This window comes from Telmatherina bonti, assembly GCF_933228915.1.
Source record: "Telmatherina bonti genome assembly, chromosome: 1".
Taxonomy (NCBI): domain Eukaryota; kingdom Metazoa; phylum Chordata; class Actinopteri; order Atheriniformes; family Telmatherinidae; genus Telmatherina; species Telmatherina bonti.
The window spans coordinates 23,216,599-23,243,122 of record NC_136619.1 but is presented as its reverse complement, the minus strand read 5'-3'; the positions used below and the strand labels follow the sequence as shown (position 1 = coordinate 23,243,122).

The window sequence follows — 26,524 nt, the reverse complement described above, 5'->3', positions numbered from 1 at the left end:
TGTATGTACGGCTGCCTGGAAGCCACGTTCGCGTTGATCTAAAAACGTCCTTCTGAGCCACCGTAGCAGTGATAAACACTGACAAGCAGCTGTTTCTTCATGTTACTGCTCACGTGGACAACTTCACAGCGAGACTCGCGGGCGTGTGTTGTAGAAGTGACCCGTTTTCATAAACAATAACATAATGGAGCCTGTTGTAAAAATAAATCCAGGTAGGAAGAATGTTGCTGACGGTTTTCTGGTTGTTAAAACTGCGTGTTGACTCTGTCGAACTGCTGTTTTGTGTACAGTTAAGATTAATGTTTCCTACCATGGCTTTATTTTTCATAAAACCTGCTTTCTTCCTACCCCAGGGGCATCTAAATGGGACATTCGTCAGAAAGTGTGGGACTACATAGAAGAAAATAATTTGGCCAACTTTCCGAGGCCTGTTCACAACAGAATCCCAAATTTCAAGGCAGGTTTCAAGCGATTAGTTTACAAATGATACGTTCATGGCGAACAGTGTGTTGTGTTTTCGGGTGTTACAACAAACTCTGCAACATGATTAAAAGAAAAAGGCCCCCAAATATACGTTAACGAAGTATTTTTGTGGTGATATTGATTTTTGTCCAAACAGCTTTGGTATTTTGAGTCACCGGGGTCACTATTATTTATTTGAAGAACTAAAAAAAAATAATCTGCAGAAGCTGTTAATCAAGTATTGCCTTAGGAGTCACGAATGCTATAAACAAACTGGTATAGTAAAGTTTAGTCGCGATAGAATTAGAACCTTCTCTAGAAAATCTGTTTTTACTTCCATATCTAAATACTACTGAGTGGTATTACACAAAGGTTGCTCTTAGTAACACAGTTGTCTGTTTTATTTAGCTTACCAAGCATCAACCTTTTCATGAACATTTTTGAAATACTGAGATGCATCTTTGGTCACATGTACCTCTGATCAAAGTCTATATTACAATGTTAATACAGCTGAAATGACTGTCTGGGTTGCCAGAATTAGGGGTGTATGCTGCTTAATGTATTGCTCTATTTAAATTTCCTTTCCCAATGATCAGACATACTTTGCAATATATAACATATTAGTAAACTATATTAAAAAATATTTAGAGCTTATTATTTCAAATGACTGATATTGTAACTTTTGAAGCCATTTTAGAACTGTGATTAAAATCATTTCTACATTGCTGCATCTGTTGATAGAAATAGTTAAATATTACTAAACCGAGTCATGTCTATGCATCTTCTGCATTTCATTTTTCACTTGTATGCTGACCAGGGAGCAATTCAAGGATGCAACAGGCTTGCAGAGCTGCAGGAGTTCAAGTCCAGCCAGACAGTCAAAGTTAACCCAGACAGACCTCAGCAGCAGGCACGCTTTGTCACCCTGGAAGTAAGTTCACTTAACAAGTGTTTTATCCGATGCTATTCTTTCCTCTTTAGGGTGCTTTTGTGGCCTGTGGCAAAGTGGCAGAGCTGCAGATGTTCACACAAGCAGCGGAAGTGAAGGTGGATCCTGATAAACCTCTGGAGGGTGCCCGGCTGGCAGTGCTGCAGGTAGCACTGTGCGTGAGGAGGTTGAAAGTATCATGAGGCTGAGAGTTTCACACTGCATTATAGAAGTTTCTTTCTCATTCTTTGCATAATTTGTAACCATTTTAGTTATATCTAAGTGCAAAAGTTTTTCTGAGAAATTAATAATTTCACAATTTACTAATTGCTGTAAGAGACATTTTAGGCACAACAGCTGTTTGCATCTTTTGAATATGAATGTAGATATTTATCACTTTACTCATCACTTAATAAATTCTTTGTAATTCAGTGCCACATACATCCTAAAACGCCATCATTCTAACATTCATTTATTCATTCATGTTAGATGGTTAAATTAAATTAACTTTTTTGGGATGATATTTGCAGGCAAGAAAAACTTTATTGGTCCCGACTCCACGTCTTCGGACCGGACTCTTCAATAAGATCACTCCACCACAAGGAGCCAACAAAGAACAGCTGCGCATTTGCTCCTCTTCTCAGGTTGGCATGTATAGACTTATAAAAAGGATGCACCTATGTCACTCTTCCATTCTTCCATACATCTGGATAGGATCTTTGTGAAACTTTAGCTTCTGGTCAGAAATTGGGTTCTTTGTTCCTTTTTTTTGGTAACTGGATATTTGACAAGTGGGATTTCTCAGCAAAATTATAGTGACAGCAATTTACTTTCTGGTTGTATACAGACAGATTAATGCAAACATTTTTTTCTTTCTTTTGTTTTTATTCAAAGTTTTGTAATTAAAAATATAAGGACAAATTAAATAGTATCAGAATCCACTAAGCAGCCGTTCCATATGTGAGATAAGCCGTGAGACAATTAAATATGTTTTGTGGGCATGCTTATTTGCTTCTGTGTGTAATTTTCTAAAAGTCCCTTTCAACTCGTAGTTTATAACTTTGGGAAAACATTTAATATTTGAAACTGGTAATCAGGATTACAAAAGGAGTTTCTATACAGAGATGTCCATTTCAAAATGCACTTATTAAAGACACACTGCAGAACTTTTGCTATTTCTCCTCTTATTGATGGCTAACCAGGCATCCATCTTGCATCCTACCTGACCTGTTAGCTCTCTTTCCAGCCAGCAAAAGACAATCTTACGATGACTCATTTCACCCCTCTTTCACTTTTAATCTTCTTGTGTTTCCTTGCTGAATCAGTGACGTTGCGCGTTCAAAACAGCTAGTGTGTTTTCTAGCGTGAAGCAAAACTGTGCTGCATTGTCAAATGTTAAATATTTTGTATCAAAAAATGCAAAAAATGAAAATACATTTAATACTCTGGTTTCCATTTTACTCTATTTGCTTTTTTTCAAGTTTCGGGGGAAAAAAAAAAAACTGCCTCTTACTGAATCTTTTGAAAAAGTAATTGCGTCCCATTTCTTCATAATGTTAGACCTGTTTTGTGGTTTTGATAACATACATTCATTGGGGTTTAAACCAGGCATTACAAAGTACAGTTACATGTCTGATCATGTGACATTGCAGTGATCATGTGCATCCACTCTGTATGAATTTAATCTATTTTTTGACCAGCATTTTAATTTACAAACCTTCAAAGCTATTCTGATTTTTTTTTTTTTAAATTCCTGTCTTCCAAATTTGCCCCAGGGTGTGAAAGACTTCAGCGTGCCCATTGGCTTGGACGCAAACGTGAAGGTAGATTTGGTGGTGGTTGGCTCTGTGGCCGTCTCTGAGAAAGGTTTGTTGGCACCTCTAAATCACAACCTCACCATAAGAGTTTGTTTAGATATAAATATTGTAGATTAGAATTCATTTTCATATTCCAAACCAATTTAACCACACCAACAAAAAGAGAACTCATCGTCAGCATCAAAATCATCAACATGTTTTTTTCTGTTTCTCTCTTTTTGGAGTACTGAATATTATGTTCTCAGTGAGTAGTTTCTCTGTCCAGAGGCCCTTTGTTGTTAAACTGCAACCTTGCAGCTCAGAAAATAGGAATTTATTATTCAGTGGGAACTCTTTATACTTTGTGGAATATTAAAGGGTACTAACAACTGAAATGATCTGACAAAACTTTTTGTTGAAAAGGTTTTGTACAACTTAATCCGCTGGAGAAACAGAACTATCATTGCCTGGGACATATGAACAATAGAAATGAATATTGGGTCAACAATGCATCATCAGATCAGTATTTCTCCTTCTTCAGTGTATTTTCCTTCACCTAACTTTTTCATTTGGAGAGCACAGACCTCCACCAAGAAGCTAATTTCCATCATTTTTGTCATTTCCATCCTATGATTTAGTCCTACAATTATTTAGTGTCTTTGCATTGGTCTTTTTTTTTTTTTTTATCTTAAGTTGTTTTCTTGCAGTGAGAATTCCAAAGATCCCTTTTTATTTTTCCTGTTCTGGATTGTAGTATCCAGAATATTGCCAAGATCCAGATTCAGCTCTGATATCTTGTCAAATGTGTGGGAAACCTCTCCTGTATATATTTTTTTTTACAAAGCCCATTTTCATTTAAATGCACATAGAGTGAAAATGGCCCTATCTCGCAAATATTTAGAATCCTTCCTGTATTCATATGGTAATCTGGATAACGCTCAAAATTTAATGGGAGCTAAATAAGACCAAGTCTCATTCTCACAAAAAGCCATAAAAATCAGTCCAGTATATTGTTGTCAAACAACAAATGGTCAGATAAATGGCAGCAAAAATATAAGTTCTTTGGCAGAGGTAATAACTTACAATGCATTATTATCCTGACTTTCAAATGGCCTAAGTTGACTGTATGCTCCATTCAGATATGCTTACTGTACTAAATACATTTCTAAAATGAACAGTTTCACATGCTGTTTTAAAAACTTTTAATGCTCATCACCCATCTGTGTTCTTGTCAAACTTCATTTATAATTTAAACATGCAAAGTCCTTTTTCTGTAATACTAGTGTCATGGTAATAAAGTCATTAATCTGTCACTTGTTCAAAATGCTTCTGTAGATTTTAGATTCTGACTGATTCCTAAAATCACACACAAAACCAAATAGGTCTGATAGTATTTGCCTCCATTAGGTTGTCGGATTGGAAAAGGAGAGGGGTTTGCTGACATGGAGTATGCCATGATGGTTTCGATGGGAGCTGTAAATGAATCTACTGTGGTTGTTACTGTCGTCCATGATTGCCAGGTTAGTCTGCCTATTTTGAACTTATTGGACAGACCAAAAGATACAGGGAAATTTTCATCTGTTTGATTCATTTTACCCAAAAATAAAGTGACAAATGCCACAGCACTAAAGTGGCAAAAGAGTTTTTAAAAAATTTAAATGAAATATGTTTAAATAGACTTTAAAAATTTCTTAAGACTAATTGTTTCATATTTGTGTTTTAGGTGGTAGACATTCCAGAGGAACTTATGGGAAGTCATGACCTGACTGTTGACTACATCCTCACACCCACCAGAGTTATTAAGACTCATTGTCAGTTCCCCAAACCGCAGGGAATCATTTGGACTAAGGTAAATGTGAAATGTTTTGTTTAACATAGTGTTGTGGCAATGTAAAATAGCAAAGTTATTTGAAATTTAAGTAAATTTTAGAGGATGCTATCGTAACGTGGTTTAGAGGTGCAATGCTTGGACGACGGGTGTTTCCCACAGACCATATGGCAATTTGTGGGGCTCCCCCAGGCGCTGGTGAGGAATCAAGTGTTATGAGCTGCCACCTTAATTACACACCTGTATGCTTATCTATTGCTATTCAATCACCTGCTAAGACCATTATGAAGCAACAAGAAGCATTTGGAACTGTTCAGCTCAATCTTAAGTCTTTAAAGTAAGCTATTTGTTACGGTATGTTTTTCTGTTTTATTGAACAGTAGGCTGATTTATTTGGGTAATTTGAATATCATATGAAGTCAAATCATATTAGTTTCATTAGAATATAAGGAACAGGGCTTTATTTGATTATGTCATAGTATAGATCAGTATTTTTCCTGCGGTTTTCCAAGTCACCCATCCTTTAAGCTACAGGTGTTTCCTGAATTTATTGATGAACCAGTTTTATTAAACTTTCATAAGATCAATATAAACCATATTCTATGAACTTGAGCAAGATGTCCAAATCTTGACTTCTTATTTGAAGGGACACTGCCCTCTAATGGATATAAACTCAAACTACCCATCATCAGATATGGTCTGTATACATATAAGTCAAAGTTTATGTGTGTGGATTTAAATTAGGATCTGGACTCCAAAATACTTCTGACTTTTTGACACAGGCAGACACGTTTCACCTGAATTTCCTCCATGTAATATGTCTTAAATTAGACATGATGGAGGTATTATTCTTATCATGTGCCCAGATTGTGTGTAACCTCTGGGTTTCTTAAGACACACATGTAAGTAAACAGGACCCAGTGACCTCACAGACAGGAAGGCCGAGTCTGATCATCAAAGGCTGCTCTGCCCAGCCACCTTGGCTCTGCAGGGGCAGGGGAACGACAGGTCAAACAGGCCAGTGTAAAAACAATGGGCTCGTATATCCTTTTCAGGACTGGTCAGCATCAAAGGCTGCCAGGACTCTTAAAGACCCAACAAATCAAGAAAGCAATTGTTATTTTTAACTGCGTGGGAAATGAAATATCCTGCTGCTGTAAAGACAGTTATTAAGGATGGGCTGTTAGCAATATGGACTAATCCCTGTTAATTTGTCTTCAGCTGGACACCGAAAAGCTGCAGAGGATCCCCATCCTGAAGAAGCTGCGTGCTCTGGAAGAGCAGGCTGGAAAGGATGTGACACTGGGGGAAGCATCGCTTGCAGCAGAGTTTGGCCTGCAGTCTGATCAGTCAAGAAGGCAACCCAGGCGCAGACCAAGGCGAGACACACAGCAGGATGCTGAGGGTGACTTTAGCCAAGAATCCAGACAGGAGAAAAAAGTAGAGGCAGAACAGAAAGCCAGACAACGACCGGCCAGAATGAGGAAAGACAGCAGAGGAGATGGAAAGGGAGATAAGGAAGGAGAAACTGGTAAAACTGCAAAGGGAAAACACAGAGAAAGCATGAAAGAACAAGGCCCAGAAGAGGGTGGAGATGAAGTTGTAACACAGCGTAAGCTTCCTCTGAATGTGACCACAGTTTATCTGGGAGGAATCCCTGCTGAGTTGCGAGTTAGTGAGCTGAAAACTGCCCTCAGAGAGAGGAAGGCCGCTCCACTGAGGCTTACCTGGCAGGGAGCTCAGCACCGAGCCTTCCTGGACTACAGTGACCCGATGGCTGCGGATATGGCTCTGGAGGCACTTCAGGGTCTCTGTCTGAATGGACACAGTCTGCAGGCAGAGCTGGCCAAGAGCCAGCGTGGAGGCAAGAGGTCTGGACAGTCCAACAGGAGACAAAAACCAGCCGCTGCTCTGAAGGCTAAAATGGCACCACCAGAAATGAAGAGTGACACCACAAAGAAAACTGAGCTGTAAAAGCAACAGGCAGCACACAGGCCAGCAACAAGAAAAAATCAGTTTGAGGCAACCCTCAATTTAGAAGGGTTGAAATAGTTTATTTTATCTGAAGGTAACATCAGTTACATAGATCGAGTGAACTAAATGCATTTTGAAATATGTAAGGAAGTTAAATTTAAATGAAGCATAAAGCTTTTCCATCAAGAGAGTTTTTGTTTTGTTTTTGCTTCTATTTTGTTTCCTCAAAACTTCTCACAACTAATAAGCATAGATACGTGCCTTGCTTTGTTGAAACACAGCTGGTGTGCGAACAAAGATCATAATGATCTTCCTCCTTTCAAGTTTCTTTTTTGAGTGATTCTCGAACATAGTTTTGTCCTTTTCCAACTTTAGGTTGAATACTTTTTTGTGTTGTTGTTGTGATGATTCATTAAATCATTTTCAATAACCATTCTTCACTTTCAACGCCTCTAATAAAATGTTTTCTGACCTGTTGTCCTGCTTGTTTATTAGAAAACAAAACCTTTAGCTGCAAGTCAATGAATAACTGATTGGTAGTAGTTGCAGTTGGCACCACCATGTGGCCGCTATACAGTTTATGAAACAAACATCGGACCTGATAATAAATATAAATATTGAAAAGATTTTTGTCTCTGAAATAGCATTTATACTGGCTGCAACTGTGACTGACCAGACAGGTTTTTTCTTCATTTTAGTACTTTTTTCATTGTTTTCTGCTAATTTCTTCTAATCCTTTAAGTTTAATGTTTTTAAATTGTAATATAGTGCTGCGAAAAAGTAAAATTAATGGAAAAATATTTTACATATGTTGAGATGATATCAATTTTGTTTTGACATTTAAACAAATTTAGTACAAACGGACAAATTTGCAACGCCGATGCTACTTTGAATACACACTAGGAATACAGTTGATTTAATGATTATGAAGCCAAGATTATTTCAAATTCTTTCCAGATTTTTTCTTTTTACATAACCCATGATGTAGTTTTGTAACAAGATATCATCTTTTGGGGTGTTTTGTTGCAAATAATGAGCTCCTAAACAGTATTTCTTGCCTTATGGACTGCATAATCCTTTTTTCTTCAGTTTTTTAAGATGTATATCTATCTATCTATATATATATATATATATATCATACATGTATATACTTTTTTTTTTTTTTTTTTTAGAAAATGGAATATTTACTACTCCTTATGATTAACAGGAAATTTGTTTGGCAGCACTGCACCCTTACCCCAACCTTTTTTTAAAAAAAAAAAATAGGAAATGGTCCTTTTTTAAAATTTTTTTTTAAATTTAGCAAGTAACAGCAGTTTTTCGTGTAGTTTAGAAGCATTTAAATAAATATACTGATTGGAGATGAGACGGTTTGGACTTAAAAAACAAACTAGTGCTGAAGTACTGTGGAAGATCTGCTTAAACATGATATTTTACTGTGACAAAGCTTGCATGATTGATGCATTTTACAGGTTGAGCATGTGATTCAACAAACTGTTACAGCTTTAGATGGCAATGACAAAGTGCTGACTGGGATTGTTGTCCAAACAAGTTCCATACTGAACAGGAAAGGGGAATTTATTATTGCTTTTCTTTGGAAGTGGGAGATGCTGCTTTAATTATGGTCTTAGGAATTTTTAAAAGCTTAATTTAAATTTGTGAGAGAGAAATTAAAGCAATTTTTGCCTGTTGGTAACAACTTGTACTTCCATTTAATTTTCTGTGTTGTATTTCTGTAGCGATATTGCCAGTTTAATTATTGCCAACATGAGAAAAAATTGTCATATTTTTTTCCTTTCCCCTCTTCTTGGCAATATAAAGACATATGCCCACAATGTGTCTGTCTGCACAGCACAGGCTACAGGCTTTTTATGGAGCTGTCATCCAGGCCTGGCCTGGGAACAGCTGTGGAGCTCCATCTCTATCCTGAGCCCCACCAGAGCACTGAACCCCAGCAAATGTCATCAGATTGTTAATGCTGTTCAACTGCTGTTGAGCCTGCTCACCCTGTGCTCCATGGCATTTTTACTGGGGTTCAATCAGTGGTCATGTTGTATAATTTCAAAGCAGTACACGAGTCAAAAAGAAGCAGATCACATTTTCTTCCTGTGATGAATGCATGCTCTCGACACTCTCCAAGTCTTGTGATAAAATTAGCAAAATATCTTTGACAATTCCATTCTTCCATCTAAATTATGCGAAGTGTGTTTCAGAGTAATGTTACTGATAGATTGTCTCAGAGCTCATTAGTCTTTTTTTTAAACTCAAAGTTATCTGAAACAAAGGCAAAGGACGTTTTAATCTTCATAAGTTCTAATTCAAGTGACTAAATCACTACAGATATGGTCAAATTAGAGTTAAATGATCCCTGTGAACATTTGTGACCAAACAGTCTGATCTAATCATGTGATAAAACATTCAGCACTTCACACATTCATTACTTGTTTACTTTAATTGCATCGTATTCGTGTGACTTTATAGTACAAGGTGAGGTGTTTTAGAGATAAATACAAAATATCCCTTCACAAGGTAACCACACTGAACTTATTTCAATTCATTATTTCATATTTTCTCTTTGTTCAACCTTTATGCTGACACCCTGTAATGAGGATATCTATATATCTATATCTATATCTATATAGATATATATATATCTATATATATATATATATATATATATATATATATATATATATATATATATATATATGTATATATATATATATATATATATATATATATATATATATATATATATATATGTATATATATATATATATGTATATATATATATATATATATATATATATATATATATATATATATATATATATATATATATATATATATATATATATATGTGTGTATATATATATGTGTGTGTGTGTGTGTGTGTGTATACATATATTCTTAACAGAAATATTTGTGGAAAATGATTATTTCTCCTGACATGCTGCACACTGTTGTTTGATATGATAAGGCTGAATTTTGAAACGCAAAATTATTTTTTTCCAGATAAACATTTCGTCATAGAGTGACGCAAGGGGAGGTTGTGCTGACGTACGATGTTGGCTCTTACCAGCTACTGCTGGTAAAACATCATTATTACATTCTAACATGTGACTAATAGCCTACTTTTTAGCACCTCTGCAGTAAAGATTTCGGATCATAGGCTATATATGGTGCTCCATTAAAATTTGGAAAATTATAATCGTGGCGATATGCAAGCCAAATGCATACACAATTTAAGGAATTCCCTCTCCTCCCCTCCCCAGCAACAATTAAAAAAAAAAAAAAAAAAAAAAATTTGAAAATAGCCCCTTTTGAGGAAATTCTTGTTTCAAACAAAGTTTATTTTGAATGTTTTGTTGTGAAAAAAAGTTATTTAAAAAATCCGCCATCTAGACCCTTCGCTAGTTTTCCTACCAATATATAGTAACTACACAGTGCTGAAAATAATGCTGTACATAGTCTGACACCAACAACACAGTGCTTATAATCTACCCTCAATTTCATTTAAAAACAAATAATAGACATTTGACAAATATTGCCAATAAAGCAAATAACTCCTTAGCCAATTCGCCTGAAATTAAAATATAGGCCTACAGAATAAATAAAAACTTGCGCTTAGGTTATTAAAAAGTGCCATCTTCTTTTTTTTTTTTTTTTTTTTTTTTTTTTTTTTTTTACACAGTATGCAGGATATGGATGTACAGTATATAAGTAATGTCCATAGTTATTCATTTCAGAACTTAGCGATAGAAAAAATATGAAAAAAAGAACAGTCTAATTTAAAGACATTACATTTTAAACGGAGAAAACGGAAGTGCATATATATTTTTTCTTTTTCCCTTTTTGTATTTTTTAAAATTTTTATTTATTTTTTTTTACAAGATGAATAAACAAGAACAATAGTGTGAATTGATAGTCATCCGCTCTGCAGGACTCGGTACCAAACAGCACCAGGGTTTTTTTTCCCCCCACCCACTCTTTTCACCCCACTAGTCGACGAAGATGTCATGAAACAGTTTATATTAAAATATATTATTATTATTTTCAGGTGGTTGCTTTAAATTAGCCTGTTTTCGCGTCTTTGTTGCTGTGTGAAACAGTACAGAAAAGTAGTCCGGTGAAGCAGTGAGCGCTCTGCGAGGCATGGGACGTGCCCTCGACTCTCTCAGTGATAATTTGCTGTCATCTCAGTATATTCTGCTGCAGGGCTCAAGTCCGTGAAACACCGTCCCGTGGTCTGCACATTGTCCACGTTAGGTGGTGATCACATCACGCAGGGCTTGATGTCCTGGTAGGAGACTTGCTGGTGGTGGTAGTAGGAGCTGCTGCCAGGTGAGTGCATGGCTGAGGACGTCATGGCGTTGAACGAGAACACGAACTCTTTTCTGTCGCACATGCTGGGAGACTGGGAATGGTACCGAGGAATACCTGCAGACATATTGAAAAACATGGATTACAAACGCTATCTCTGATATCACCAAGAGTTTTTTAACTGAAGATCTTGAGGATGAGTTAAAAAAATGTTCTCGCAGGTTAATTTCTTTTATGTATTGTATGAAAAAAATGTCTTAAATCACATAATTAAATAGTTTGAGAAAAAAGTTGAAACAAGAAGCTTAATGGCTTTAATAGCTAATTGTTATTTATTTAGCAGTCAATTAGGCCTATACATGTCTTACATGATTTCAGGTTTTTGTACTATTCATTCTAAAAACAATAATATGGAATACAAAAATTTCAAATTTTATTTCAAGATAATGATATAGTATATCCATATCATATATATAATTGACCCTAGGTCCATTAAACAGGCACCATTAAGACAGTGGAAAGGAGAGGCGGGCTGGCCGGGCTAATTGACAGTCACCCTCCTGCACGCCAGTCCCGGAGGACCGAAAGCCTCGGGGCAAGGCAGGCTGGACCAAACCGCGCTTGTTTTGCTTGCCAAGAGATTGGCATGACTCAAAACTGCCCTTCCGTGCCCTCTCTCCTCCTCCTCTCTCTCTTTGTTTTTAAACATAAAAAAAACCCCAAAAAACAAGTTTGTTCAAGTTTATATCTGGATTTTATTCGGATTAGCTCCTGTTTCATATTTAATTTGGAGTAAATGTCGAGAATAAATGCCTGCGGGACAACATACTTGGTTTCTTTGCATTTCACCACTTCCCCCTAATTACCTCCATTTATGCCCTTCCGTTGTGTCAAAGATAAGCGGTTTAACTGCTCAATAAATGCGACGCAATTCAACGTTTTCCTCAACACAGTTTCTCAGTATTTAGACACTTTTTTTTTTTTTTTTTTTTTTAATTTATTTATTTATTTTTTTAGCATAGAACTATTTTACATCAACAGGGCATATTTTGAAAAGAAAAAAAACTCGAGTCACATAAATAAATTGCCAAGATGTAAAATAAATCTTTCTACTTTATAATTTCAAAATGTTTTCTTTGTAAATCCTGCTGTAGCCATTACCTGAATGTTTAGGGGGTATGACATTAGAAGTGAAACACTGGGCCTACCTTGTAAATCTGCGGTGCTGTGTCCGTTCTGGTGCAGGTAGGGTTGATCTAATGAATGTGCTGGTAAACTTGACTGAAGCGGGTTGGCCCCTGGATTACAAGGAGACAGTGGCTGCTGCTTTATGTAGGAAGCCCCGTTATTCAGTGAGGCCGAGGGAGCCGGAGCCCATGCCGAAGCGGAGCTAGAGTAGACGGGGTGAGGCTCCATGACTCCCCCGCTGGTGAGCAGAGGAGAGGCGGAATTGTCATGGTGGGGATAATCGCTCCCAGTCGATCCTGTACAACTTCCCATATAGGAATGTCCACTGTTGGTCGACAAATGTGACATGGAGTGCCCAGACAGACCCATCCCATCCATGTTACCTGCCAAGTGTCCATTCATCATCCCAATCCCACTGTCCAGAGACAAACTGTTGGGCGGACAGGAAAGGCCCCCGCCGCTCCCTTGGAAATTATAAGACTCTGGGATGTGGTTGAATCCCAGGCCGTTCATCATGCTGTACATGGGCTTCAGCGCCTGGCACTTGCGCCTAAAACCCCGAGGTCTCCTTCTGAAGGAACCTTCCTCGAACATAAACTCACTAGCTGGGTCAATAGTCCAGTAGTGACCCTTCCCCGGCCGACCGAGGCCTTTGGGCAGTTTAATGAAGCACTCATTCAGGGACAAGTTGTGACGCACAGAGTTCTTCCATCCTTGATAGGAGCCCCTGAAGAACGGGAAGCGGCTCTGTAGGAACTGATAGATTTCACTGAGCGTTAGGCGCTTGGTTGGAGAGCTCTGGATAGCCATAACTATTAAGGCTATGTATGAGTAGGGGGGTTTCTCCGGTCGCCTTATCCCTGCGTTTGTTTTTTTGGTTTTCGTCGTCGAGGAAGCGGTTTCCATCACCACCGTCTGTCCGTGCGGCTTCTCTGGAGCAGACATCGGGCTGCTTTGGGCAGGAGTCTGCGCTGGGGGCTGCTGGACCTCTGCCGTCATTAGCTTGGTTGGGTTTAGTCTTCAAGATGACGAAGAAAAAAAAACTTTCCACCTATCAATACTGCAAAGTTGATTACATAAAGATAGAAATATGAAGGAAAGGAAAGAAAAATGACAGCTGAAAAGCAGCCTTTACTCTGACTTCTTGGTTTCGCTTCAGTCCTGCTGTTGTGAGAAGCCGGCTCGTTTTGCAGGCAACGTCCGAAACGATGCGAGGAGCAGAACAGGAGTCGCTTTCCACTTCAGTTGGTGTGTTGTCGTGCGTCCGAGGAGCTCACTTTTTACTTATCTGTTGCCATCGGGCAATGGAAGCTGTCTTGTTCATCCTAAAGTTGGGGGCCCGCCCAGTTCCCTCCTACCTCCAGTGGTGGGCTGTAAGCATACACATCTGCGTGCGCTCACTTTTCCTTGATTTTTTTTTTCTCTTTTCTTATGCAAAAACGTTGAATAGTTAGATCCCACATATTGTATGTTATGACCCTAAGATTAAATGTTATTACATGTGAGTAAGATAGGTCAACATGTCAGAGGGAAAAAAACTAAATTGTTACCCTGGAAACAGTCCGAAGCCAGCACATTGCCTTGTTTTTCAATATGTCATTTTACTGTCATTCTCATTTTTTAACAGCGTTTGTTTTATAACCAGATGAGTGAATCCATTAACATACAGTGCATGTATTGTCTCTATTTCAGACCACAGCGTCATGCTCCTCACAAGCTGCAAGTAGGTCCTACCTCAGCTGTCATTAAAATGTATAAAATATTGCAGAAAACCCTTTTAGTAAATAAAAAGCATCAAGTGTAGCTCGTGCCCCTCACGTTTCAAAACCAGCCTCCTGATTTCTGTAAAAGATAGACAGGAACATGGGCAGGATGTTTATACAGCAGAATGTAAACATTTTCCCTGGCCTTCTTTAAATAAAAAATCAAGCAAAAAGCCTGGTTAGATCAGCTAATACTCAAACTGATGCGTCTGCTCTGGCTTCTGTACATGGTGGACCTTTCTTTTTCCCCTTTTTCCTCTTTTTTTTTTTTTTTTTTTTTAAAGAATTGAATATTGTTTGTGTAATGCAGTCATAATATTTACGCAGGGACGCGGGAGGAGTGAGGTAGAGGCTCAGCCGAACTGTGAGCACAGAAACTCGGATGTGGACTTGGGATCGACTCCTGCAGACAGTTTTGACCCATGGTTTGAGGTAAGACGGATTTAACACACTCAGACTCACTTTTAACCAAAACTGTGACTGCTCACAGTGAAATGGTATTTTCTTCACATTGTTTATTTATTTATTTATGTTGATGACATAATATAATTAAAAATATGTACCCCATATGCACAAATCAGAGGCTGCACGCCAGTTTATTTGTTTGTCTTTCCAGTATTGAAAACGATTCATTGTCCGTTTTACTACTTTATGAAGATGTGAGTGAGACCTGCTGGAAGACGTTCAGTCCACAGCCTTAAACTGTTGACAGTAAGTTGCATATTGTTCCCTGGAGAGCTTGGTAGCCGCAGTCTGCAACCTTTTTGCAAATCCGCGAGTCCGGTTAACTTAAGTGAGCGCGTGCATCTGATTGCGACCCGAAATGTTTTAGGAGATGCTTTTTATGCCTGCAGGGTTTGGCTTTATAAAGAAAGTATGCAAAAATGCTTTTGTGTGATTTTCCTTGCGCACAATAATCCCATGACACATCAGTTTTTTTTTTTTTTTTTTTTTTTTTTTTTTTTGTAGAAATGAACACGATCAGTTCACGATTAGTTGATCAAAATGTGTATTTTCTTAACAAAAACGAATAGCTGTTTTGCTTTAGGCGGTTTGCCACTGTGGAAACGAGAAAGCAACTGGCAACATTTTCATCCCAGACGAAATGGACTTATCCACGTTTAATTTTTGTTGTTGTGCAAATGAATGCATGTATTGTTTTAATCGGTGCCTGCTCGGCCACTGGTTTGGACTGCGAGTCCCATTTTCATCAGTGAAGCGGACCACCCAGCGCGCACCAGGGCAAGCGCGCTCCCGTCATCTCTCTTTGCCCACTGCATTTAATTACTGCTGATGACTTCATTCCATTAAGACTTTCCCCCTCTCACGCTCAGTCGCCTCATGTCATACTATTCCGTCTTACTTGTTAATAGACCTGAACAGATTTAGACTTTTTTTGAACTTGGAAATCCATGTCACGTAAAAAAAAAAAACACAAAAAAACAAAACAAAAAAAACACAAAAATCAAAACAAGCCAGTAGAGTTGGATGGTGATGCGCGCACTTACTTCTGCCCCCCCCTAAAAAAAAAGAAAGAAAAAAACAGTCAGTAAAACTAGAGCAAAAAACCTTGTTAGGTCCACAATTAATTGTCATTCTTGTGTGAACAAAATACAAACGAAATATTAGTCACTGCATTCGCAGAAGGGCCTAGGTCGAAGCGTCATGTTGTCCTGTTACAGACGAAGTCATGCACTTTTCCATGACGTCTCATCGTGAAATATTTGACAGCGCTGCATCCTCAGGAATGCTCGGCCACTTAGGTGGAGGTACACCACAGAGTGCACGGGCTTGACAAGCTATCCTGGTCGTATCTTACCTTTATTTAGTGGACAGAAACCAGATTTGTAGGTTTGCATTGATAGGCTATCCGATAAAATTATGAGCATAAATATTTCCTTAATGGTTACTTTCTTACTTTATATTCAACCTTACATTTGGTCCCAAAGGTGCATCATTGCAAAAAATTCTACGTTTCACTGTGCGTGCAGTTTAATTTATCAGCACTTCAAAATAATATTAGAGACACTCTGATTGACTTATTATTGAGCTGCATCACCTCATGAAACACAAGCTTTAAATTAAAAGAAGGGAACACATCTGGCAGAAGACGGAACAGCGAGTTTATTTGATTCGGACTCACAGTAACTCTTTAACAACTTTGTATTTCAAGTGTTAGATGACTGTTTCTTTCATGGAGTATTATGCCTTGAGTCATATCCAATAGTTCAATAGTTTCCCTTCTGGGTAGTGAAACGGGGCGGCAGAGGGTCACCGAGAGGCCGCACAGGTTTTGTTTGGAGGGCAGTGCTGCATAGAAATCCATCAAATGGCCGTTTGCTTCGTCTGACCTCAACTTGAGTCAAGTATTGAAGCAATCTCTTGCAAAATAAAAACAAGCTGTTTTGAGGATTTATTCAGTGATACGATGAGAAATAATTTTTCTTTAATTATTACTAAGTAATGAATGAATAAACGGATCTGAGTTTAAATAAACTGAAAAAAGTTCGGCAAATTATCATTATATTTAACATATTAGGCATATGATAAATATTTAAATATACCAGTTTATTTTTGTTAAACATCTAAATAAGTAGCTCCTACAAATGATTAAATACAGTTCAAAAGCTCTTTGAATGATTTCGAGCTGGGCAGCAGAATATATACATTTCATTTTAATTGTGCAGATGGTTTATTATTTTTCTGAAAAATAGGTCATTAAAGGCGTATAGGGGAAATAATCCCAGTTAGGTCCAGTTGGTTGCAGGATGTTTTGCGCTGTTGTAGCCATATGATGCTGTAAACTTTTTATTTCAGGATTATTAACTGGAGGAGAAAATGTTTACCATCCAGACTCAGTTAAATTTACACATATAACATGGTATTTTTTTTTAACTTCTTCTAGCAAACAACCTAAGGATGCACTCTTAACTGGTTTTCTGACTCTTTGTCATCCTGTCGCCCACAGTTCACATATTGTCACCTTAATAGAAACCAGTGTGGGTACCCCTCATCACTTTCCCTGCGCGGTAGGTGGCCGTGTATATTTTCGTTTAAGTGCTGTTTATGTCATCGAGAAAGGACGGGATTGCTAGCAGACCGCTGATTGCGCACTGCGTGGACTGCAAGTGCATGTGGTGGGCACCGTTGTGTCCAACAATCACTTCCAGCAGAAGTGCGCTTTATGACCTTTATTTCCGGTCAAATATCTCGTTTATTTTTTTGTGCATGAAAACGTAAGGTAAAGTTAAGACAGAATATCACATTTGATCATGATTTTTTAAAAATTTAATTGCTGTTATTATTATTATTATTGTTATTATTATTATTATTATTATTATTATTATTATTATTATTATTATTATTATTATTATATGCATTTAATATTGTTCTCATTGATTTTAATGTTTAGCATGGAAACAAACCTATTGAAAATAAAACCCAAGCATTCGCACCGATGAAGAGTAGCCTACTTCAGCTTGACACTGAGCCCAAACCAGGTGTAGGCAACAAAATCTGTATTTGCTTCAAAACAGAAAAATTCAGGTTGTATATGTCCGGCCTGTGCATTATTTTACAGGTCTAATTTGGATAAGGCGAGTTTATCTAATCTGACTCACTTCAATTCTGTAGTTTTTTCTTTTTTACTTAGAATGAATTTATTTTTAAAAAGAAGAAGAAACAATGGCCCTGAAATGAATTTTTAATACTGTTAAACATAGAGGCCAAAGCAGCCTTTTAGCACATGGCTTTATTAGAAGGCGCCTGATAAGAACTTTAAACTGTGCATTTAATTTTTCAACCCAACTTAAATTGTTGTAATCAATATCCCTTTTGTTAATATAGGCTATTTGTTAGCTTTGCTCTAATTTTCTTTAGAGCTTAGGTGTAACATCACACACACATGTAGTACGTCCTCCTATCTGCTCCAATAGCTCCTGTTACAAGATTAAAGTGTGACCACTAAGACTTGCAGAAGACAGTTTTATAATGTAGACTTCTGATAAAATGTAATCAATGTTTGTACTGAATTTATTAAATCAACAAACTGCTCATTCCCGCAAAACTCTACAACAACATTTATGCTGTCAAATAATTTTTAAAAGACCTTTCACTCATCTTTCTGTTGTCTTTTGACGAACATTATGCGTTTCTTGGAACATTCAACACTTGGTACTTTCTTTGTTGTACGTAAAAAGAGATAATCAAATAAATTCACAAAATCCTTTGTGTAAACGTTATTGTGAGAAACCTCGGCCTCCTCCTCCTCAGCAACACTTCACAAGCCTTCCCGCAGCAGTCCCCAGTGTGCCATATTGTGTAAAGATAACCTCCTACCATTTTCATAATTCCTATTTTCTTTTTCCTAGGTTTTGTCATTTGTTACACTCTGAAATATTGCTTGTCAGACAATGCAAAAAGAATAAGAGCATATGTTAAATTCTTGCTGGTTTATCATGGGCAGTACAGTTACCACATAATTTGACATGAAGGACAGCAGTGGGGAGGACTTGGCAGGTCCGGAGTTTTTACAAATTCCTCCCTGTCCAAATGTGGTTAGCACATGCAGGAAAATGTTTCATAATTATAAATACCTGTTCAGAGCTGTTTCAACAGGTTGGCAATTGCTTTGTTGGGTGAAAAGCAGGACAAGAAGCTGAAGATTGGTGGTGTTGGGGATGCATAAAAATATATGGACACATATGGTGGGTCTGAAATATTTCTAAAATGACATCTGAACGGCTTGTGTTTTACTGTTGTCCAGATGCCATTTGTTAAAAAAAGGACAGTACACCTTCAATTAAATTAGAGCATCGGGGAGCTCTTTAGCGCATTCATTGTTATTTAATTCACATAAGATCTTCATCACACAACATATCTGACTGTGTCGGGAATATGTAACATTCATATCCTAAGTTTCTGACATTAAATTAAAAGGTTTCATTTTATTTAGTGTGTGTGTGTGTGTCTTGACACCTGTAACTGTAAACCAAAAAAACTGTATGACTCTATTTTATTTTATTTTATTTTATTTTATTTTACTTTATTTTATTTTACTTTATTTTATTTTTGGAATTTGTAAAACAGAAAAAGAATTTACGCATTTAAAATTTACAAAGTGGCATTATTTATTTTAGTCTTGTTTGATACATTTTGTATTGAAAAAGAGAGAAAGTACACTGTTTGTACTTCTTTCTATGGCTGAACAAACAGCAGTCATTTGCTTTCTTACTCTTTCTAGCTTTGTCGTTCTTCCCAGTTTTATTTTTTCTTTTTGCTTCTCCAGTAAGACTCAGTCTCACTCAGTGAGTGGAAGCCTGTGTGGTACCCCACCCTACAGTCCTGCACACCTCCCAGGACTGGTCCATCATGGTCTGTCTAATGTAGGGAGAGACATCAATAATGAGAGCTGAAGCAGAAACCACAGTGGAGAACACAAGAGAGACAGGGAGGGCAGACACAGGCCACAACTAGCTCTGCTACAGGTTAGCTCCTTTGATACTGCCTTGATGGGTGCACATGGGGCAATGTGGGTTTATACATACATGTTTACATAATATCTATGGTGTTTACGCACGGCCCACCAACCCTTTTTTTCTTTGCTCTGAAGGGGGATTTTCCTGTGGCACGCTGCTTTGGAAAAAGCAATTAAGAATTCCCAAACAGTACACCACAATGGGAGATATCATTTGTGCAATGTGTGCTCCATGCCCTTTGCAGTTATTGTCTGGAATGAGTTGACTATTTTTAATCTGCACAACCAAATCCACCTACAGACAAGCCTCAAATTGAGGGCAGGGGAGGGGGATCAGTGGGCATCATAATTGTCTGTTGTGGAGCTCAAACTCCTCTGTTCTGCCACAAACAACTTTGGGAGCTGACAACTTGATATTCAGTGCTCCAACTGATTTGAAATTAGGGCAGATCCTCATTGTCTGTGGGAACTGATAGGCAGTGGTTGGAATCAGTCAGGAATGCTTTGGGATGGTAACTAGATTGTAATGCCCGACTCTCCACAGCAGAATACCATGGTGGGAGAAAGGCCCAGATCATTTCCTGAGTCTAGGGGGTCCCAGTGAAGCATCACACGCATGGCATCATATGACAGAGATCATGCCAGGTTTAGGCAATGATCCTCTGTGAGGAGAAAAGTGGAGAGGAGGACAGCTGTAGAGGAGGTGTGGTGGATGCTGGGGGCAGTGCCAGGGAAAGAAACCAAAGGACAGAAAGGAAATATTGGAGCTACAGCCAGTGAAGGAGAAACTAGTAATGTGAAACACAAAGCTAAATACAGTTTTTTTTTTTTTTACAAAGCAGTTTATTTGGTCATGTGGCACATCATTGTGTATATAATAAAGTTTCACTGCTGACAATATACATTCATTTTTCCAAACATGCAAGCATTCATGCATACATTTAACCTAATTATGATCCCATTTCAAGCAGCTGAGGTATATTACAAAGAAATTATGAACAATGGTTGTGCAGTTTGTGAGATATTATCATGTCCCACTCAAAAGATTTATTTTATTCATGAAAAAAAGAACATAATTTAGAATATTTTCAAGCAGTAAAAAAATAAAAATCATAATGTGGGTCAAAAGCTTACAAGAATGTGCTTTAAAAAAAAAAAAAAAAAAAAAAGTAAATTGATTTATTTAAGTTTAACCTGATGCCACTGCTACCAGAGAGTGCACCACTGATTGTATAAGTTTGTGACTCTGTGTGTGTAGGAGAGACGTTTGTGTTTTGATTGGGGCGAGTTATGGCTATGAGAGGAGGTGGGGGTCATGGGTGGGGTGAGATATTTGTGGCCGTTCATGTCGATTGAGGGCACAAACAGAATTGTGTCTGCAAGCTCCCCTCTGAGGGAACTCCAAACTTGACTGCAATGAACCAGTTTAATGTTATGTCAACAAAGCAATTCTGCAAATATTATTGTAAGGGCAACTTTTTTTTCTGTAGCTTAACAGCTTAGACTTTTTTTTATTGTTTGTAATAGTGCTATTAGCAGGAGTACAACTGACATGTTACCATCTGTCTGTCTCCATGTCTGCTTTTCTCTGCAGATTCACATCTGTAAGTGCGTGGCTTGTTTTATGTGCTAGCGATGGCTGTCTATGGCTGCACGTGTCATTACAAATAGGAGAATATTGTTGACTAAATATTTGTCTGTGAACAGGCTTTGCTCCCTTTAGCTTGTGTAAATGTTACAATCTTGGGAGAAACCCTATAGTTGTCAAAGGACTTTTTATTTCCACCTGCTACCGGCCTCTTTCCGTTGGTCTGCTCTATAACAATGGCACTGAGAAAGCTGTGGAGTGTTCAGTGATTGATGTTAGACTGTATTTGGCCTGTCTTCAAATGGGGGCCTGAAAGGAAGTGGCTATCCCTCCCTTCCACCCTAACTACCTTGCCATAACGCAGGGCTTAAGAGGGCAGAAAGCTGATCACGATTTTCTTAGACATCCCATTTTAACAGAGTGCCAATCAGCCCAAAGGCAGAGTTGGCAGGCGCTTATAAACAATGTTTTCACGACTTATAAATTAATTAGCCACCAGATGCAATGGGATGACGTTAATTTACACCGTAAAATCAAACTAAACTTTATCCCTTCCATCTCGTCTCCAACCATCACTCTCTTTCTTGTCCTGTCAGGGAAGGAAGAGATGCAGGCTCATCTCCACTGCATTCTTTCCATTTTGCTGAAGAGCAGCGTGGTAGGAAAGGTAATCTATCAACTAAATTGTCTGTCCGTCTTTCTGCCTGCGTCTAACTGTGTTTCTCTTTCCTTGTCCTCCAGGCTGGAGTGGGCAGGCATGCGGGTTTGGCCACAGGAAGCTGTGAATTCTTTGGAGAATGGAAGATGTTTCATGGGGAGACGTGTTGGCCCCCCACCCGCCCACAAACCAACCCAAAATGACCCTTGACCCTTTCATGTGTTTATATCAGACCATGGAAGTGAGAAATAGTGATGACTCACTCTGGTTGTATGTTTACACCCAAGAGTCACGCAAGGAAGGAAATCAGCCACGGTCTGCTAAAAGTGGCGAGGTGAGAGAAAGAATAGCTGCTGTGATTTACCTCTTGGAGCCAGAACTTATTTTATGTCATCGGCTGAGAAAACTTTCAACCAACACAGAAGAGCAGCATGAGCAGCACGGAGTACTGCAGTCGAAGAAAAAGGCGGCACAAACCAAAACATGTAGTTGCCACAGTTGTAGGTGTGTCTGCGATCCTGTTGCTCCCATACTGATGATTTCAGAAGTTAAAACAGCAGGATTACTCATGTGTAATAACCAGTCTACATCTGTGACAACTGTGTTCATTGTTTGTTTTCCTTTCGAAAGCAATTGTGTCTCAAAACATCTTTGTACAAAATAAAAAAGGTTCTATAACATGTCTGTACTTTGTGCAGATATCAAATGAATTTTTTGTACCTACAAGGAGAGTACTGCTAAATTTAATTAACCACTCTGAAAAGACTGGAATGAGATTATTTACACCAGCAAACAACTTGTAGACGCATCCCTTCTCCAACACACCAGAATGAAATAGCTGAATTTCTTTGTGCACATGTCTTTCAGCTCTGCAGGTCTGGTAATGAGGCATTCATTTGATTCTGGTGTGTTGGAAAAGGGATACATCGAAAAAGATCAGGATAGTTGCTCTTGTACTCCCCTGTATAACACCTAACACATAGATACGATAACATAACTAAATTGTGTCCAACACTTAATGATTATTAGTTTATAAAATCATTTTAGATCTCAAGAGCGTTATTTTGATCAAGTAAGTAGGAGCAGATGTTTATCTTCCTTCATGTAATATGAATTTTGTCTGATAGTGTCTCAATCCTGCTGTTAGTTTATAAAGCACTGAATGGTTTCAGACCAAAATACGTTCAGGATCGTCTGGTTTGTTATGAACCAGTTAGATCTTGTCATCAGGAACAGTTCTACTTTCTGTTCCTAGAGTAAAAACCAAACATGGAGAGGTAACATTCAGTTTTTTTATTCCTCACTTGTGAAACAAACTCCCAGAAAATTGCAGGTCTGCTGAAACTCTCACCTGCTTTAAAAAAAGATTAAAAGCTCATTTTTTTGCTACCTTTGATCAAACTAGCTGTTAATTTAATCACGCTTTTTAAAAAAAATTTATTGGAAGCATGTTTATTCCCACTCTTTTTATTTATTTACTTTGGCTTTCTTTTAAACATTTCACTCGTTTGTTGGCTTTTAATGCTCTCTGCACATTGCTGTAATACTTTAATGTTTTTATGTAAAGCAATTTGAATTGTCTTCTACATGAAATGTGCTACACAGATAAACCTGCCTTGCCTTGCCCACAGTCATTGCACACAGCTCTGAAACTGATTTGCTACCTTAAGCATTGTCATCTTAAACAACATGACAGTATCATGTGACTGCAACCTTTGGGGAACTAAAATGTAATGAGGATCTACATATGTTATAAATGTTTTGGTATATGTGTTATTAATGTATAAATCCCACTTGATATTTGTTGTGTTGTGTTTTTAAGGGCTTGTCATGTCCTGTGAGAAGTCTTCATTGTGGCTTCCATCACACTTTCAAACATTGTGTCATTGTTTGAAAGGATTATGAAAGCAACTTTGGATCTCAAATTGCACAGCTGTTGTTTTCATGATGAGGTTGAAGTTATTGCATTTGCATTCAGTGAAAACATTTCTTTCCATCAGTGCCCTGGTGCTAGTAGCTTCATTGCAAACTGCAGTGAGTATCCTTTTACACACCCCCATACAGACCGCCACAATGAGAGAGTCCGCAGCTCTTATTTTGGCCGATTTCTCCTGAATTGTAAGTGCTGTCAGGGGCTTTGATGGATAGTTGTGTTTATCACCATATTATTAAGTAATCAGGCTCACCACAGCTGGGCCTGAAGCTCCTTAATTCCATCTGAAGCACACAGCTTCATGCTAATTAAAGGTTTGCTAAACCACTTTATTTTTGTGAATTTTTAGAATATAGTTGTCTCTGTTTTTAAGTGTATAGAGTGTGCTGATTGTTGCATTTGCTTTCTGCATGGAGCATTTAGTGCCAGCGTTCAGGGTACTGCCATCATCAGAACGATCATACAGTTACACAGACAATCTGTTTTCTACATTGCTGTAAAACTTGCAAAAGGTCAGTTTATGTGCAAACAGAAAAACCTACTTAGAATACAAAAAAAAAGGTCAATGAGACCATGTTTGGATCAGCAGAGATTTTTTCTCGCTTTGTTAATAGAGCCCGTGGCGGCTGCGTTTGTGTATTTCTGAGGTAAACACAGTCATGGCAAAGTGGACTCGCTGCTGAGTGTGTTCCGACTTGAGACACAGAGCGCGGTGGCACTGTACTTTCTGAGCTCTGGCAGCTATTTTGAGGCAGAGTTAATGTGATGAATGACCATTTATTAATGAGACATTTATTAAGGTGAAACAGCTATTTTAAAAGCTGGAGCTTGGGACACTGGTGTGACCAGTTCGGACGAGGAATCAGGCAGATGGCAAAGTGTTTATGATGAAGAAATTTTGTTCTGCTCTTACTGTCAACCAAACTAGCAAAGAATTGCTTGAATGACTGCATGTTGGAATCGCATTTAAGTTCACCTTCATCTTCATGCAACAGCTATTGCTTAAAATCTCAATAAATTAGTGTCTCTTTACTCTTTACCTCTGTAAAGTAATATACCTTTCCCAAAAGGATGGCATCAAAGAGAAGTGAAAAGCCTAAAGTGGATGTTTCTTTTATTTAAAACAGAATTTCATTTTCAACACAAATATACAGCTAAATATCTATAAAAGATTTGATTATAATGGTGTTCAGGTTTTATTGTTTCTATATTTCCTCCTGCTTTGATACCACATCTCAAAAAACAAAAACTGTTCATAGATTATCTCATGGTTTACGATATGCTGCTATCTTGCGGAAAGAGTAAGTCTAATTTTAATACTGTTTTCATGTCTTCATCAATAAACTTTCACTAATTAAATAATTTTGTGATGGCTTTACACATAATTCCACACATGATGTTGAACAAGCAAACAACATTACACTCATGATTATGATGAGAAACTGTGTAAAACAAGAAACACAATAAAGAGTCTCTTTTTCCCTCTTTACAGTCATTTACGTGTGAAACCACTGCTAGATTTAAATTTAGCTTCAGAGCCTTTTTAGTTGCCAAATTCAAGAACCACTTAAGGACCTTATGATGACTTCTTCGTTTTTCCGCAGTGGGATGCAAAGCACATGTAAACACTGGCAGAAACAAATTCAGCGATACTGAAGCTGCTGGTGGTCCTGTTATTTACTTCAGTGTTATTAGTATTTCTTCAACAGGATGTGTGTTCAGTGTGCATATTGTATAGTTACATAAATAAGTAGACCATGCAGCTGAAAGATGCTTTATAATGTCTGCAGTGTGATATATAACAATGTAATACATAGCTGCTCCTGTTTGACCTGACTTGGGTCAAAGGCACTTTGTTCTTTTTTTTATGTATCAGTTTTTCTGAAGAGGTCACATGAACCATTCTTATAAATATCTTCAATTTTCCAATGAAATTAATGTCATTAAGCACTTGTAAGTAATTGCACTTGCTGAATTTAGATGTGTTATTTCTCCTGCAAGACTGAGACAAAAAAAAGAAAAGAAAAAGAAACAGTGCCGCATTGATCTAAAAGATTTTGTCTTTAGCTAAATGGATGAGCTTCATTATAGAATGTTTTAGCAAATTTGTTAATCTTGCGTCACTGCAAGATAAAAAGAGCACTAGTGGATTTTACTCCATCTTGTAATCAGTTCTGTCTTTAATGTTTGGCTGATTGGGATGTAAATCCTCAGGAATTTGTGATGCCAAATTAATGTGCAGATAACAAGCGGCAGTCATACTGTTTGCCTGTGTTATAAAAGCCTTATCACAGGTGTTGGGAAGGACAGACAGACAGCCACATGGTTCTACTTTGACGTCTGCTAATTCCAAGGAATCAATCCTAAATGACACCTATGGGATACACAGAGTGGATTTCCCTGTGATGCAGAGTAGTGGTGGTTTGCAGATGAAAGACAGTAAAATAAATAAAGCTGTGGTGAACAGGCAGAGCTCTTCTGTCCGCACAGTACAACCATAATGGGATACATACTGACATGAATGAAGAAGCACAGACTGACTCATGTTTTTACAATTTTAACCATGGAAACGCTGTTTGACTGCTGTCGCTAGTCCCATATATCTGT

General features: G+C 37.8%; 2 protein-coding genes across 3 annotated transcripts; one reads left to right on the top strand and one right to left on the bottom strand.

The window, feature by feature from the left end:
- The first annotated feature begins 101 nt into the window (after positions 1–101).
- Positions 102–7,457, top strand: mthfsd (methenyltetrahydrofolate synthetase domain containing). Of its 2 annotated transcripts, none has more exons than XM_079241539.1 (8): positions 102–212; positions 354–457; positions 1,444–1,557; positions 1,921–2,034; positions 3,166–3,256; positions 4,594–4,706; positions 4,910–5,035; positions 6,236–7,457. In XM_079241539.1, exons 1-8 carry the CDS (start codon positions 185–187, stop codon positions 6,986–6,988), a joined length of 1,443 nt encoding a protein of 480 aa, XP_079097665.1. In that variant the 5' UTR covers positions 102–184; the 3' UTR covers positions 6,989–7,457. The 2 variants fall into 2 exon arrangements, with proteins under 2 accessions (XP_079097665.1, XP_079097666.1); XM_079241540.1 differs by lacking the exon at positions 1,444–1,557 and adding an exon at positions 1,284–1,393 and having other exon boundaries at positions 354–461.
- A 3,807-nt stretch (positions 7,458–11,264) lies between these two features.
- Positions 11,265–13,498, bottom strand: foxf1 (forkhead box F1; the record flags this gene model as incomplete). Its single annotated transcript, XM_079242969.1, has 2 exons — positions 11,265–11,428; positions 12,520–13,498. 2 exons carry the CDS (start codon positions 13,496–13,498, stop codon positions 11,265–11,267), a joined length of 1,143 nt encoding a protein of 380 aa, XP_079099095.1.
- Between the last annotated feature and the right edge of the window lie 13,026 nt (positions 13,499–26,524).